The sequence below is a fragment of the Myotis nattereri genome (assembly GCF_964212035.1).
Source record: "Myotis nattereri genome assembly, chromosome: 16".
Taxonomy (NCBI): domain Eukaryota; kingdom Metazoa; phylum Chordata; class Mammalia; order Chiroptera; family Vespertilionidae; genus Myotis; species Myotis nattereri.
Window position 1 is genome coordinate 43,589,021 of NC_138091.1, and position 17,720 is coordinate 43,606,740.

Genomic DNA, 17,720 nt, shown 5'->3' on the forward strand with positions numbered 1-17,720 from the left:
CCCAGATTCCATTTCTTATTTCTAAAGTAAAGCATTTTGCACTCATGCTGACTGTCCTCAAATATTAGGCTAGAGGCTCTCTGGGCCAACAGGAGGTTAGATCTCAATAAAAAGAAAGCAGATGTAGATTTGGGTTAGTTACTTTGGGATTCTATGTTGGAAAAGCCCCTTAACACTTTACTTTCATCATAGTAATATCCAATTCCATCTGTACAGTAATCCTTGTTTTATTCTTCTAGTGTGAGCAACCTTATATTGTGACTCACCCACCTTCATTCTAAATCATTATACCCTTTGCTGAAGAAGAGGCAGTCAACGATTGCAGCAACAAGGTAGTTAATGAACTGGCAAACAAGCTTGTTTTGTCGCTATTTAAACTACTGAGAAACATTAGTTTTTAACTTCAAGTAATTTTACTGTTGATGTCTCACCACCAGTAGTAGTATCTCACATTGGTATTTCCAGAAGAGTAAGCAATGGAATCCTACCTGTCTTGACTGGAAAGTGGAAGGTTGGTATTTTTCTTTAGTAATTTTAAACATATTGTATAGCCCTAACCGGTTTGGCTCAGTGGATAGAGCGTCAGCCTGCGGACCAAGAGGTCCCAGGCTCGATTCCGGTCAAGGGCATGTACCTTGGTTGCGGGCACATCCCCAGTAGGAGGTGTGCAGGAGGCAGCTGATTTTACCCCAACATATTTTATAGTCTCAGACTATTCTATCATTTCAAGTTCTTGGTAGGATGGGAATACCAATCCTCTTTGCTGTGTCTTCAGATTATCCTTCACAAGGCATCTTTTTAGGCTGGCCTTTGAATGATAGTGGCGCAAGATGACAGCCACCATGGGCTGAGACAAATTTTTTTTTGTTAATCCTCACGCGAGGACATTTTTCATTGATTTTTTTTCAGAGAGACTGAAAGGGAAGGGGAGAGACAGAGAGAAACATCTATGTGAGAGGAACACATCGATTAGTTGCCTCACACACACACACCCCAACTGGAGCCGGGACTGAGCCTGCAACCCTTCAGTCTATGGGTTGACTCTCTAACCACTGAGCAAAACTGGCTAGGGCAGCTCATATAATTTATAAAAACCAAATATATAGCCTTAAAATAGAATATGGACCTAAATATCAAGAAGCACCCCCTCCCTTTGTAAGTTTGTAACAAAAATTAACATGGATGGAGTTAATAGTTCTAATGGGTAGTGGACCCAAGAGCCATTTGAGCGCTAGCAAAACGGCAGAGTTCAGATAGCATAAAAGTTGCCCTGTAGTAGCTTTGGTGTCTAATGATGTCTAAAGAAAATATGATATTCCCTCAGCCACCTGAAGGAAAGTGTTATAACAATTAATCAAAAAGAAAAACCAGATGTCCTTCCCCAACCCATTCAGTTTCCATAGTAGTAAGTTTTCTAGATACATCTTGTACATCTCAAAGTACTGGAAAGGAAGCTCCCATTCAAAGGCAATTTATCTTAAGATACAGTAAATGACACTAATGTTTTGTCCATTTGAAATAAGTTGTGCTATAACAACACAACAATAACAACAGAAAACAACCCCAACTTCCAGGGCTTTTATCTCTATTAATACCCATTCAGGGCTGCTATAGTTTCAGGTCATAAGCTTACTACTCTGCCTTCACATTGTTTGAGCCCCAGAAAGCTTATATTTCAAAAAGAAATTCAAAGTAGATGAAAATGGAATAAAACTCTAAATAAGGACTTAAACATTCTAAAAACTACAATGTTTTCAAGATTAAGAGGCTCTTGTAGACTTGATAAAGTTCTGAACTCCTCTAAGATTCTACTACACTTACCATAGATATGTGTTAACAACAGATATTTAAATCCAGATAACTAACTATACATGGTTGTGTGTTTAATAACCTCCACACGATTCTCTATTGAAATCTTTTTTTAAAATATATTTACTGATTTCAGAGAGGAAGGGAGAGAGAGATAGCAACATCAATGATGAGAGAGAATCATTGATTGGCTGCCTCTGGCACGCCCCCTACTGGAGAGCAAGCCTGCAACCCGGGCATGTGCCCTTGATAGGTATCAAACACAGGACTTTTGAGTCTGCAGGCCGATGCTCTATCCACTGAGCCAAACTAGCTAGGGTGAAATCTGTGTGTGTGTGTGTGTGTGTGTGTGTGTGTGTATAAACAAAAGCCTAAGCGACTGTTATGACTGAACGACCGACCAGTCGCTATGAGGCGCACTGACCACCAGGGCACAGATGCTCAATGCAGGAGCTGTCCCCTGGCCGTCAGTGCACTCCCACAGCCAACCTCCCACAGCCAGCCAACCTCCCGGGGTCCTTCCCCGTGGCCAGCCAACTTCCCCCATCCCTCCTCCTGGCCAACCTCCCGCGGTCCCTGCCCCCTGGCCAGCAGGCCCCAATTGGCCTGGCCCCGATTGGGACTGGGCGAGATGGCCCCAATCAGCCCCGATTGCCGGCCAGACCTAGGAACCCTATCCGTGCAGTAATTTCATGCACCAGGCCTCTAGTTTTTATATAAATGACACTCAAATTTGCTATGTAAGTTTTAAAAACAAAAGGTTTGTAAAAACGATCTTTAAAAGTTTCTAAATGTCTGAGTAAAAGAATAATTTTCCATGTCAATGCATGACTTTTTTTTTTAATGCATGACTTTTAAAAAATAAATAAAACTCTTCACCACAGAGTTATTACAAATCTGATTCCATGACCAAATCTAATGTAAATTATATACATACACACATAATAAAATAAAATTGTCAAGGTATCAACTTGTACCCTGAGTGAAGTAAAACTCGAACCTGTAGGTTATTCAGAGGTTCCATCTTCATGACTGGACCCAAGGTGTTGAGAGGCAGGGAGACATCAATGCTCTGATTTGGCATCAGTGGTGTATGGATGGCCAGGGGAGTGCTGGGGATGACGCCAAAGCTAGGAGAGAGGATGAAGAAATTCTAGAAGTTACTCAGGAGGCAGGATTTAGCTGCATCATTGGGTTTCAATGGCTTTTTACTCCATTTGAAGGAACATAATTTTTTACAATATTAAATGAAGGCATAGTAAGACCCAAGATGGTCAAATCTAATTTACTATAACACTGGTTACAATATAACTTCTGTTTTCTATTAAATGATTTTGAGTAAGGATAAACAGTCATAAGGACAGAATTACTTTGCTAGTGCTCTGACTCTGAAAGTTTCTTATGTCAGTAAGTTGTTACTGACAAATTAAATTTATTTTAGGGGTCCAATTACTACTTCGCTAGACACAAGTTTGAATATCTTGTATTTATGAATAAACAGACCTGCCATCAAAGTCTAACAGCCAGTTTTCTGAGTCACAATGAATAAAAATCCGTGATGTCTCAGAACTGTAGGACATCAACATTTTATGTCTTCATGTTCTCCTTATTAAAGCAGAGAATTCATGCTAAAAGCAGACTGTCAGCTTATATTTAATTATTCAACTAACCGGGTACACTGACTGTCTTCTATATTTTTTTACATCAACCAAAGTCCATTTATCCCCACTGAAATGTGAGCTTTGGACACACATTGGCTTGGTTTACTACTCTAATCTCAGTACCTTGAAATGTCTGGCACACAGATGCTAAACAATTATTTGTTGAATGAGTAAATGGATTTAAATTAAAAATATTTTTTAAAATAAAATGTTTTGGTAAAAACATTCTAGTCCTAGAATCCTTTAAGAAGGCATTAAGGTCTGGTGTCCTTGTTCTACAGGGATGAGTTTCCCAGCAAAATTCCCTAGGGCCTTCAGAGTTGAAGCCGACAACCAATAGATGCACAACAGCCAGCATTCCCTCTACATCTAGCATTTGCCAACATGAGAATTTCCCCCCATCGTTAATGGAACACTCTCTTGTTGGACACAAGGTACACATGAATCTAGCTGGGGACTCTTATTTCTTACCTATTCTTGTTAAACTGGATTGCAAAGTCTGTCATATGCTGCAGAGCTTTGTTGGTGAAGTTCATTTCCATATAGATGTGCCCCTGACGATGAGTAAATGTTCCAGAAATCTCCAAGCCTTTGGCCTTTACTGCAGGCAGCCAGACCTGAAACACAGTATAGAGTTCAATGGAATGAGGTAAGATTTATCTCAATGCTATTTTTTTAAAATATATTTTATTGATTTTTTACAGAGAGGAAGGGAGAGAGATAGAGAGTTAGAAACATCGATGAGAGAGAAACATCAATCAGCTATCTCCTGCACATCTCCTACTGGGAACGTGCCCGCAACCCAGGTACATGCCCTTGACCGGAATCAAACCTGGGACCCTTCAGTCCGCAAGCCAACGCTCTATCCACTGAGCCAAACCGGTTTCGGCATCAATGCTATTTTTTTAAAATAAAGATGAAATTTCACTTCCTTAGATAATTACGGTGATTTTGTTAGTAGCTTTGTGAAAGGCTTGAAAGGGAAGACATTGAATCTACTAATGAAAATGCATGTTTATAATCTTTGAAGGCTTTTTTATCATTACCAAAACTTTCAAGGGCAAGGACTATGTCTTATATATACTTTTAATTCTTGCTATAGTTTCCAGTAAACAGTAAGAACTCAGATGTTGCTTAAATAATCTGAATACCTATTTTCTTTATATAATTCATTCATTACCTACCTCTGGCCCCCAAACTACTGTAAAGGTAGTTTCCCTTTTTGAATTTCTATGTGAGCATGACATAAGTAAAGCTGAGACTAAAAGAACACCAATGACAAAAACCTAAATCAGAACTCTATAAAGGTACACCAAATTTGAACAAGCACTCCAGAATCCATATGTAGTATCAATGGAAAGGAGGAATGTAAGGAATGATAAATAAAAATATTATTTCTCTATACAGTATTTTCCCCCTGTGGTATATCAAATTTATACCAGATTGACTTCAGTGTCGACAAACTAGACAATATTTAACAAAACTCACTTAGTAATGCCAATTTTAACTCTGATTATAAAAATGGTTATAGTACTTCCTATTGCTAAGTTTAAGGACATCTTTCATCTTTTTCTTAAACTGTACAAAACAAGGGCCCAAACCTTGAATTTATTATCAGTGGAAGTAACACAAATGATAGAAACTAAGTAATTTGGGTCACGTCCTTAAGAGTGTTGCTTTGCCTTGCTGGTGTGGCTCAGTGGTTGAGCGCCAACATATGAACCAGGAGAAGGTCACGGTTCGATTCTCGGTCAGGGCACATGCCTGGTTTGTGGGCTTATTACCCAGTAAAGGGTGTGCAGGAGGCAGCTGATCAATGATTCTCCCATCATTGATGTTTCTATCTTTCCTTCTCCCTTCTTCTCTGAAATCAATAAGAAGAAAACTATATATATATATATATATATATATATATATATATATATATATATATATGTAAATAAAAAGAAAGTGTTGTTTTACTTACAGCCTTAGGAGCCACATATCCACCATGTACCATGCCTATCCCCGTAGAGAGTTCAAATAGATCATTCAGACCACTGCTGACCACAGCAGGAGTAGGTGAAGGAGCAAAGGTTGCAGGCACTGATGATGGAATGAAGGATTGTCCCACCTGCAAAGAAAAAAAGGGGAGGGGAGCGGATCAAGAAGAACAGATTAATAGCCCTTACAATGTTTCTACATATTTTCTACATACTGATAAATCAATAAGAATACACCATAATCAAAATATTATTAGGAGTTGAATTAGTATATTCTTTGTCCTTTTAATCATCGTTGATAAGATAAACACTAGGTTCTATCAAGAGAAAGTAATCAGTAGGATTAGAAACACAGTGACCAAGATTTTTTATTTGTTTCCAATTTTAGCTTCCATGATTCTGTGCAAAAGGCCTCTAAGTACCCTATAGGAGAAAAGTTTGTTTCTACAGAAAGAAGGAGAAGCATCCAACTTAGACAGCAGATCCATTCCCACTGGGTCCAGCAAGTCTTATTCTCCCTTTTAGGCATAAATATCTAGTAGGAAACTCTCCTGTGGGAGGAGGATATTCCCATCCCCAGAACTAACTTACAAGGAGAGTCTCACTCTCAGCCCAACTGACTCTGTTAAGTATTTTAAGATGACACCAGAGAATAAAGGTATTAGCCAGTCGAGATGGGAGGTTCCATTTAGCTCTCTAACGTCAGGAAAACAAAGACTGTGTAAATACTAGAGCACCAATCCCTAAAGATGCCCCTCGACCACGTGACGTATGACCCCAAAGATTCCAGGTCTCCCTCTGCTCCTCGCTATTCTGCATACACTGCTATACAAGTTTTGGTGCAGTGCTAGTAGTGGTGGCTGGTCTGAGAATGTGTGCATAGGAAAGGCATCAAACAGGGCAGCGCATCCCATGGTAAAAAAAAAAAAATGGATGGCACTTACTGCCGGACTTCCTCCAATGCCCCCGCCAAGGTCACTGCCAAGCTGAAAGAGAGAAAGGAGAGAGAGAAGAGAGAGGTAGAGTTCATTTAACTAAGTACTAGATGCCCATACAGAATCTGTAAATTGCTCTACCAAGTTTCTGGAATACGTGCTCTTCAGTTGTGTCCCAAAGCTGAAAGAATTTCTAGACTGCAGAGAAATATGTCCTAGCAGTGGTCGGCAAACCGCGGCGCATGAGCCACACGCGGCTCTTTGGTCCCTTGAGTGTGGTTCTTCCACAAAATACCGGCTCTTCCACAAAATACCGACTTCTGTGCATGGGCCACGAAGTTTCAATCGCACTGTACGTGCGCGCCCGCACGTGGTATTTTGTGGAAGAGCCACACTCAAGGGGCCAAAGAGCCGCATGTGGCTCGTGAGCCGCGGTTTGCCGACCACGGTCCTAGGGGAACCAAGTAATGACAGTGATGGTGTGTAGGAGTTTTGAGAAAACTTGGAAAGAAGATGGAGCTGGGACATCTCTGAGATGTTTCAGATCCAATCTTTCCACAGGGGTACATAGGCACAAACCCAAACAGAAATTTTAAAATCTGCTTATTTTAAAAAGCTCTACCTTCAAGCAGTAATATTTTTTAAAAATATATTTTAATTGATTTCAGAGAGGAAGGGAGAGGGAGAGAGAGATAGAAACATCAATGATGAGAGATTATCATTGATCGGCTGCCTCCGGCACGCCCCCTACTGGGGATCAAGCACGCAACCCGGGCATTTGTCCTTGATCGGAATTGAACCTGGTACCCTTTAGTCCGCAGGCTGACAGTCTTTCCACTGAGCCAAACCAGCCAGGGCCAAGCAGCAATATTTTGAAAAATACTTTATTTTTTCTTTGAAAGGAAATGTAAAGAAGGGAAAAAGAAAAGAAAAACTAAAATGAGCTTTGATCTACAAAACCTACTCCCCCTCCGAGAAGGTGGGAACCAAACCAGTACTGAGTTGCAATTTTAAGCTGCAAAAATTACAGGGGGAACAAGAGTGGTTTTTAGAGTTTAGAACTTTTCTAAAAAAAGAAAACAGCTGGGATAGGAAGATATCCTATTTCAGTGGTTCTCAACCTTGGCTGCACATTAGAATCACCTGGGAATCTTTTTAAAATCCTGATTTCTGGGCCTCATCCTCCGGAAATTCTGTTTCTTTGTTACTAATGTTGTGGCCCCACCCCATCACAAGGAAACAGAATTTCCGGAGGATGAGGCCCAGAAATCAGGATTTTAAAATGATTCCCAGGTGATTCTAATGTGCAGCCAAGGTTGAGAACCACTGTTCTATTTGGTGAGGAAGTGGGAAGGCAAATCTCTCTCACAGTCAATACTACTGAGAAATACTGTGATTTATTTGGCGATCATGTAAAATGCCGCTGACTATTGGAGAATTAGCTTAATTAAATTAGGCAGGTGGCAGGAAGATCATTCCGCATGGTCTCTGTCTCCGCCCTCCCTGCCCCTGCAGGGCTCTTACATAATTCACCCTGAGTCAGTCTTCCACAACAAAAGCATTAAAGAAGAACTGAAGCTGAGAATAGCTGTCATGAAAAAAAACAGAACACACATATATACACAATTAATGATGCTGTTTAAAAAGCAAAAAAAAACACACCCTTTTTTGCTATAGTTCCACATTTGCTTCCTCCTTAGTTCTCACTGTGCATCTAAAATTCCTCTTTCAATCACCAAAGGCTTGTGTCTGCTTTACAAAACAATATTCCCTTTATTGTCTATCATTCAGTGTAGAAACTTGGAAATCTTGGTACTGGGATTGTGCTAAAGAACAAAATTGCAGCCCTGGTTAGTTGCTCAGCGGTTAGAGCATCAGCCCACAGACTCAAGGGTCGTGGGTTCGATTACCAGTCAAGGGCAGTACCTTGGTTGCAGGTTGGATCCCTGACCCTGACTGGGGCTCCTGCAGAAGGCAACCAGCTGATGTCTGTCTGTCTGTTGATCTCTCTCTCCTCCCCTCTCCTCTCTCCCTTTCATTCTCTCTAAAAATCAATAGAAAAAAAAATCCTCAAATGAAAATTAAAAAAAAATTTTTTTTTCATTGGTCTTCAGGATTTGGGAAAGATTTATCTTCTCAATGTACAGATAAACAGAGTGGCCAAACTCTAAAACATAACCTATATTGAAAAATAGCAAGACCTCTGACAAAGTCTTATTTCCAACATGACAGAAAATAACCCCGGGCAAATGCTTCTAACTGGCATTAATAAGCATGTTCTGCTCTAAGCTACAGAGTACTCCAAACCTCTCCAGAATCTGATTAGACATGGAACAAAAATCACATGCATAAATAAGTAAAAATGTCATCATAAGTAACAGTTTGAATAACTGTAAAAGTATGAAAGAAAAAAAAGATACATCTGCTTTCTCCCTAGTTCTAGAATACACACACCTGCAGCATGACATCACAAAAGTATGAAATTACTTTTATTTAAGCAAATACTGATGTAATGTTTACTGGGATACAGGCACTACTAGAAATGTAAAGATATCAGGCAATGAAGGGAATACACAGAAGCATAAAACCCAGACTTTGCCCACTGGCAGGAGAAATAAAACACAAATGCAGAATATTAAGAGTAAAAAAGAGAAGTTCTGAAGGGAGAGCCTCCTTCTGGCTGAAGACAATAAAAAGAAGCTTCAAAAAGGTGGTAGTGTGGGATTACAAACAAAAATGGGAGGGTTATTTCTTGAATGGAATGAACAAAGTCTGAAAAACACATACACGAATAAAAGCAAGATCAAGGAGGAGTATGGTTCAATTAAACCGGAGCACAGGATAGCTATGGGGGGGAGTAGTGGGGGAAGGAAAATTGTAGAAAATAAGTCTGCAAAGGTAGGCTGATTATAAGATGTTTTTAGTTTTTAATTTTTCTTCATAAAAACCTGGAATTTCTTAGACTAAAATTCAAGCATTCTAAGAGTACTAATAACTACTTTGTGTTTCATTACTATGGCTTTTAGCTTTAGCTACACAATGGAACAACCCCATGTTGTTGTTTTTTGTTGTTGTTGTTTTGTGGGGGACAGAAATTTAAAAAATAGTGATGTCATGCCTGAGTCTCACCCCAGAGATGGTTTAATTGTTCTGGGTGTAGCCTGGGCATCAAATTTTGAAAAGCTTCCCTAGTGATTCTTATGTACAGACAAGGTTGAAAAACATTGCCTTAGAGAATTAACTATTATTTGAACTCAATTCATCTGTTCAGAGATGACTTTGAAGCTAACTAACTCTTAAATAAAAAGGAAGTTAGAACTTGAGTAGAAAGAAAAACCCTTCCTATGGACAGGGAGAATGTAAAATGTCTCAGTTGTCCTCATACTTTGATCTGGTTTTGTGACTTTCTGATATGGGTCAACTCCTTCCTTCTCCCTCCCACCACTGTCCTCCCTTCTGGTCAGGTTTACCATCCGAGCTTGAAAGAAATGGAATTCTTTAGAAGGACTTGGTTGGCATTCATTGGCAAGGAGAAAAAAAAAAAAAACACTGAAAGGAAAGAGCAGTTTTATCAAATATGCTGAATTCAAGAAAAGGCCTTGAGAAAAAGACCCTCACCAACAATGTTTAGGCCAAAAGAAATAAAGCCCAATTATAGCCCTTATTTTCTTAGCGATCAATCTTATTATCTCTGAGTATATGAACATTATCTTAGCTGGAAAAGATCTGAATATACTCTCCCCCTCCTCAGGCCGCTCGTCAATTTAATTTAAAACCAAGGAAGAAACTAAAAAGAAATCCCGATATTCATTTCTTTATGTTCAGTATAGCAGATACAATTCAGGTATAATCAAGAACTCTGATCTTACAAGAAAAGATCCAAGGACTATTAAAGACATGAGGCCGGAAATATAAAGGCTCACCTAACTATGCTATATGTCCAGAGAGCAAAGGGAAAGGAAAATTTCAGTATGTTTTCTAACTAGCAAAACTAAAGCTTTTTCAGCACTGTTCTTCTTGACTGAAAAAGATTCTAAAGAACGTTATTATCCTCCTCTCTGAAAATATGACAACGGTAATAGCATAGTGATGGCATGAGTGACTAATAGGGAGATGTCAGCAAGATGGGAGCCAATTATCCAGTGAGTGGCTTCTCTTATCTACTATGACAAGCTGAATGATGCAGATATTAATCAAGAAAGAAAATGAAAACTAGAAAGCTGAACAAAAGTGTTGTCATGTAGCCTGAACTAGCTATTAACCATTTCAGTGAGTTGCTACTTATCAGGTAGGGTACAAAATCAGGAAAACTAGGATTTGTAAAAATCCAGTGGTATCTGTTATCCAGTGAGCTGGTGAAAGCCAGGAATGAAAAGTGGTAGGTATGTAAGACATGGCTGTAATCTCAACCTGAGGTGTCCAGATTCTGTCTGTGTTTTAAGTGTCTCTCTGGAGCTGTCCACTTCCCATCATCCCCATATTGCCTTACTCAGACTATTTTCTCTACAAAGAAAATAATGTCGAGAACCAAGATGGCGGCATAGGTTAACGCCGGAGATTGCTGCCTTGAACAACCAAATCAAAACACACCTAAAAGACGGAACGGACATCATCCAGAACCACAGGAAGGCTGGCTGAGTGGAAATTCTACAACTAGGAGGAAAGAATATCATACCCAGACTCAGAGGAGGCACAGTGCTGAAGTGAAATACTCAGGTACGGAGTGCGCGCGGAGTGGGCTGGCGGCGGAGGGCGCGGTTGGTGCTTTCAATCGGGAGGGAGTCTCAGATTCTGAGCTCCAGATCCGGGCGAGTCTCTAGGGACCCAGACTCAAACAGGAGAAGCGGGACTGTCTGGCTTCAGTTGGAACTCGAAGGCAGCTTTCTCTCCGAGGTTTGCAGCGGTTGCTGGGACTCTGTGAGGCAGAGCCCCTAGGGACGGAACTGAGAGCAGCCATAACTGCTCTCTCCGGCCCACCCTGTTGATCCCGAGCCCGAGCGACCCACCAGCCCTGCCCAAGTCCTGCGCAGAGCCATTTGCCAGATAGCCTCAGGCAAAGGCTAGATTAGCACCTCCCTAGAGGACAGAAGTTTTCCCACTGCAGACACAGCTGATTCTCACAGCCAGCTGGCCTGAGGTCAAATCCCCCTAGTATTAACTACAACAATCAAGGCTTAACTACAGGAGGACTGCACACAAAGACCACTAGGGGGTGCACCAAGAAAGCATAAAAAATGCGGAGACAAAGAAACAGGACAAAACTGTCAGTGGAGGATATTCAGTTCAGAACCACACTTTTAAGGTCTCTCAAGAACTGTCTAGAAGTCACTGATAAACTTAATGAGATCCTCAAGAAATCTAATGAGACCCTCGATGTTATGATAAAGAACCAACTAGAAATTAAACATACACGGACTGAAATAACGAATATTATACAGACTCCCAACAGCAGACCAGAGGACCGCAAGAATCAAGGCAAAGATTTGAAATGCGAAGAAGCTAAAAACACCCAACCGGAAAAGCAAAATGAAAAAAGAATCCGAAAATACGAAGATAGTGTAAGGAGCCTCTGGGACAGCTTCAAGCTTACCAACATCAGAATTATAGGGGTGCCAGAAGATGAGAGAGAGCAAGATATTGAAAACCTATTTGAAGAAATAATGACAGAAAACTTCCCCTACCTGGGGAAAGAAATAGACTTACAAGTCCAGGAAGCGCAGAGAACCCCAAACAAAAGGAATCCAAAGAGGACCACACCAAGACACATCATAATTAAAATGCCAAGAGCAAAAGACAAAGAGAGAATCTTAAGAGCAGCAAGAGAAAGAAACTCAGTTACCTACAAGGGAGTACCCATACGACTGTCAGCTGATTTCTCAACAGAAACTTTGCAGGCCAGAAGGGAGTGGCAAGAAATATTCAAAGTGATGAATACCAAGAACCTACAACCAAGATTACTTTATCCAGCAAAGCTATCATTCAGAACTGAAGGTCAGATAAAGAGCTTCACAGATAAGGAAAAGCTAAAGGAGTTCATCACCACCAAACCAGTATTATATGAAATGCTGAAACGTATCCTTTAAGAAGAGGAAGAAGAAGAAAAAGGTAAAGATACAAATTATGAACAACAAACATGCATCTATCAACAAGTGAATCTAAGAATCAAGTGAATAAATAATCTGGTGATCATAATAGAATCAGGGACATAGAAAGCGAATGGACTGACTATTCTTGGGGGGGAAAGGGGTGTGGGAGATGCGGGAAGAGACTGGACAAAAATCGTGCACCTATGGATGAGGACAGTGGGTGGGGAGTGAGGGCGGATGGTGGGGCGGGAACTGGGAGGAGGGGAGTTATGGGGGGAAAAAAGAGGAACAAATGTAATAATCTGAACAATAAAGATTTAATTAAGAATTTAAAAAAAAAAAAAAGAAAGAAAGAAAATAATGTCACCTATAGGCCAAATAAATCAGAATGCAGGAAAATGAAGGACGGTGAGGTGCCAACTTCAGGAAAAGAGTATCTCAGCCCTGGCTGGTGTGGCTCAGTTGGTTGAGTGTTATCCCGAGCACCAAAAGGTCACTGGTTGGATTCCTGTGGTCAGGGCCCAGGCCCAGGTAACAGGTTTCATTCGTGCAGGAGGCAGCCAATTGATGTTTCTCTCTCAAAAACCAATAAAAAACAAAAAACATACTTACTTTAAAAAAAAAAAAAGAGTATTTCAAATGCTAAAAATTGAGAATTTTCCTAAAGTTCTGTAGCTGATAACCAAGTCCAAATGTTCTACCAGAGGTGTAGTTCCCTCAATCCCCAATCTAAATCATAGTAGTTGCAGTCATTAAACAGCATTTAGAATAGTACTGATATTCGGCCACTTTATTATGCCAGAAATAGTGCTGAACAGGGCTCAGTTTATGCTGAACGACACAACAACGTGTCCTTGCAATGCTAGTTTAGTAAGGGATGGAAACCTGTGACTTCATGGTGACCATAACAACTACGAGCTAACGGGATTCAGCATGAGGACATGCACACTGCAGCACAGCCAGGATGAGCCAAGAGTCGGAGCTGAGTTTGCACAGAGCTCTAGCTCATCCAGATCAAAAGGAAACCTTAGACCAATGGCAATATGTTACAATAGCAGAGCTACACGGACCTTCTAAAAGGGAACAAGTCTGCCCGACTCCAAGAAAAGAGAAAGAAATCTTTTATGAAAGTTTATCAACTGAACCTTGGCGGGTGTGGCTTAGTTGGTTGGAGCATCGTCCATAAACCAAAAGGTGGGGGGTTTGATCTCCCGTAAAGGCCTGGACTGGAAGCAACCGATCGATGTTTCTCTCTCAAATCTCTCTCATTGATGTTTCTTCCTTCCTTCCTTCCTTCCTTCCTTCCTTCCTTCCTTCCTTCCTTCCTTCCTTTCTCTCTCTCTCTCTCTCTTTCTCTCTCTCTCTCTCTCTTTTCATTCCTCTCTCTAAAATTCAATGAAAAAACAAAACACATATATCCTCAGCTGAGGATTAAAAAAAAATAAGTTTATCAACTGAGATGACCACTGAGCAGACACACACACACAAATTCCAAACTATATCACAACAAGCTGGATTAGCCCCTTTGAGATCATCTGACCAGTCCAAAGTACCTTCCTGCTTCTAAAACTGTGGAGCTGTCCAAGTATCTAAAGGCATTCTCTTAAGTAGAGGTGTAGATCTTAAGCTCAGATATTTCTTTGCTCCCATCTACAGTAATTTGCTACTTTCCAGAACTGATTTAACTGAAGGGAGTCTAAGGAATGCTTCAGGTTAGACAGCTTACTGACAGCTATGTTATTCAAACTCAGAATAGAATGATGTACAAACAGTATACAAAGAATCCAGCACAAACAATAAAACTTATACCAAAACCCTACTGGTGTCAAAAATATCAATTTGTATTTTTTCCTATTAGGGTTTTAGAGTTTAGAAGGCACAATTCATCTCCTAGGTGAAAGTATAATTTTCAGCTTTTGGGCTGCAAATTTTAATTTGATCTTCAAAAGGCTGTTCAAAAAAAGCATCATAAACTATAATCAAATTGTTGAAAGAATCTGTAACCATGCAAAAGCTATTCAACTAATGGCTGAGAACAGCCTTAATGTGAAATGGCATAACTGAATTTATATCATACAAAACTATCAGGATACTCAACTTTAAAGAAAAGAGGCTTATACAAGCAGAAAAGTAAGAGGGATGTAACAGATTACTTCTTGAGATGGAACAGAGAACAGAATGTGACAAAAAGTCCTTAGAATGGCCACTACCCGTTTCTTAAGTCAGACAATTTCACGTTGAATATGGTAAAAATCCCCAAGAGAAGCTCTACATCTCATTTTCCTTTGTAGTACTCACTACCTGACCATACAGGGTGAGGCAAAAGTACGTGAAATACAATTTATTCTTATGTTTTTTTTATTAGTTATCGTATTATTTTCCATATGAACAACTGTAAATCTACTTTTGCCGCACCCTGTATATTTGTCATCTGCCTGCCTCCCACTAGAATATAAGCTTGTAAGGACTCATCACAACTATAGTTGCAGTACATAGAATAGAGCCTGTCATAGGATATTTATTGAGTGAGTGAGTGAGTGTCCTACTAACCGTGTAAACAGGGCTATTGCAATACTATTTCTTAGGGAGAAATTTTTGAAATGAATCATTTTACTGGAGAAAATTATCACAAAATCAACAGAAGGCTGACAAATTGTTTCATCAACCGGTCTAAAGCATCATGTATGCATCAATCTTGCCAACACACATGAACAGAACCAATTGGGGAGGGGGATGACACCCCCAAACAAGGCCAAAGCCCCTTCTAGAGAGGAAACATATTGTCTGAGTAGTTTTGACAGCCAGTTTTCAGCAGAAGAATGTCCTGCACATCATTTATTTGCCCTGAAAGTACTAGTGCTTTATATCACAACTCATCGATGTGATTTTGTGGCTCTACTTAACAGAGAGTAAGATGAACAATCTTGTTCTTTTTGCTGCAAGACAGATATATAAACTTATCCAGTCCCTCTTTCTATGAATAAATATACTTCTACAGTCCTTCTTTAACTTTCATGTGCCTCCTAGTGGCATACTAACCCAAACTCATACACCCAGGGCACAGAGAGGCCTAGGGCAAACAAACCTTGTGTTTTATCTTAAACATTCACACTGCCTTAACACATCAGTATTTAGTCTATGTTTACATTACTTACCATCAAGTAAAACTGACATTGCAAGACAATGAGCCAAGTTTATTCTGCAGCTTCAGATGCACCCTACACTATTCTGTGTACTCCAGAGATTGTGTACCCCAGTTTGAGAAGGACCAAAGGTAAGTAAGATAGAGTCTATTCCAGAAGATGACAATAACAAATAAACTGGAACAATCACAGGATAGTAGAAAGGATATACTGATAAACTCTGATGTTTTGAAAAAGTTAAGTGTTCAAATCCCAACACTTAACACTTAACATTGCAGACCAGTAGTTTTATTGCTAGCTTTACCCAGTGGCCAGATAAGTTTCTATTAAACAAGTACAAAAAACCTTTTACATAAATGTTAAAGGCACGCTTTAAAATGAAATACCCATTGCATTTGAAGTTATTTATTTATTTATTTATTTATTATTTTTTTAAATATATTTTATTGATTTTTCACAGAGAGGAAGGGAGAGAGATAGAAAGTTAGAAACATCGATGAGAGAGAAACATCGATCAGCTGCCTCCTGCACATCTCCCACTGGGGATGTGCCCGCAACCCAGGTACATGCCCTTGACCGGAATCGAACCTGGGACCTGTCAGTCCGCAGGCCGACGCTCTATCCACTGAGCCAAACCGGTTTCGGCTGAAGTTATTTATTACATGTTCTTACAAGCTAATAATATCTTTTTAAAGTACGATACTTTGCAAAACACTGTGTAATACGAAGCAAGAATTCTCGTGACCCGTCCATAATGTGTTAAGACTTATTTGCATGCAAAATAGTATGGAATCTCCTCAAAAAAATAAAGATGGAACTGCCATTTGACCCAATAATCCCACTTCCAGTAATATAGCCTAAGACAGGGGTTGCCAACCGGTGGTCCGTGAGGTCCGAAAGGTTGGCGACTGCTGGCCCAAGACTCCTAAAATACCAATCAGAAAGAATGTATGCACCCTATGTTCATAGCAGCAAAATTTACTATAGCTAAGATCTGGAAACAGCACAAGTGCCCATCAGTAGATGAGTGGATACAAAAGCTGTGGTACATTTATACAATGGAATACTATGCAGCAGTAAAAAAGAAGAATCTCTTACCCTTTGAGATAGCATGGAGGGACCTGGAGAGTATATGCTAAGTGAGATAGGTCAATCAGAGAAAGACAAGTATCACATGATTGAACACACATGTGGAATCTAAGTAACAAAATAAACTGAAGAACAGAATGAACCCAGAGACATGGAAGCATGGAACAGAGTGCGGAATCTCGGAGAGAAGGCGGGGGAGGGGAGAACCAACCAAGGACCTTTTGCATGCATAAATGCATGGCCCACGGATACAGACAATGGGTCAGTGAGGGCCTGGGCGGGGGTGGGGGTGTGTGCTGGGCGGGGGGAGGGATCAATGGGGAAAAAAGGGGACATATGTAATACTTTCAACAATAAAGAATTATTAAAAAGAAAGAAAAATAAAAGACTTATTTGCTATGTTACCTCCAGTTTTCTATAAAATGAAGTTCAATACTAATTACTTTGCAGGGTTATTTTGAGGATAAGAAATGATAAAAGTTCTAACACAGGGACTGGCACAGACATAGACACTCAATAATTGGTAATTATTCTCTTGACTGCCAGAGACCAACCTTGACTAAATCCATGCACTAATAAAAAAAAATAAAAATTAGTGGTTATAGAAGTCACACTGAAGAATTTACCAGGCAAAAGTGGGCCACAATTTACAAACATCTCTCCACAACACTACCAACTCTAAAATAAGCTCTGAAATCGCTACAAATCTATTCCAGAGGAAGAAATATAAAAATGCAAAACTGGACCTGGCTGGTATTCTCAGTGGTTAGAGCATTGTCCTGTGCACCAGAGGGTCACAGGTTCAATTCCTGGTCATGGGCACATACCTGGGTTGCAGGTCCGATACCCACTCCCCCCTGGTTGGTGCATGTGAGAGGCAACCAATCTATGTGTCTTTGTCACATGGATGTTTCTCTCTCTCCCCCTCTCTTCCACTCTCTCTAAAAACCAATGGAAAAAATATCTTCATGTGAGAATTAACAAAAAAAGAAAAATAAGAAACAGAGGAGGTTTT

At 40.1% G+C, this 17,720-nt stretch overlaps 1 protein-coding gene across 1 annotated transcript in view; it reads right to left on the minus strand.

The window, feature by feature from the left end:
• AP2B1 (adaptor related protein complex 2 subunit beta 1) overlaps window positions 1-17,720 on the minus strand; it is a 100,639-nt gene that overhangs the window by 32,361 nt on the left and 50,558 nt on the right. The window contains exons 15-18 of the mRNA XM_081110863.1: window positions 6,397-6,438; window positions 5,437-5,583; window positions 3,942-4,087; window positions 2,810-2,939 (exon numbers count right to left, since the gene is read on the minus strand). Coding sequence (XP_080966989.1) covers window positions 2,810-2,939; window positions 3,942-4,087; window positions 5,437-5,583; window positions 6,397-6,438 — 465 coding nt within the window. The remainder of the gene's footprint in view (window positions 1-2,809; window positions 2,940-3,941; window positions 4,088-5,436; window positions 5,584-6,396; window positions 6,439-17,720) is intronic.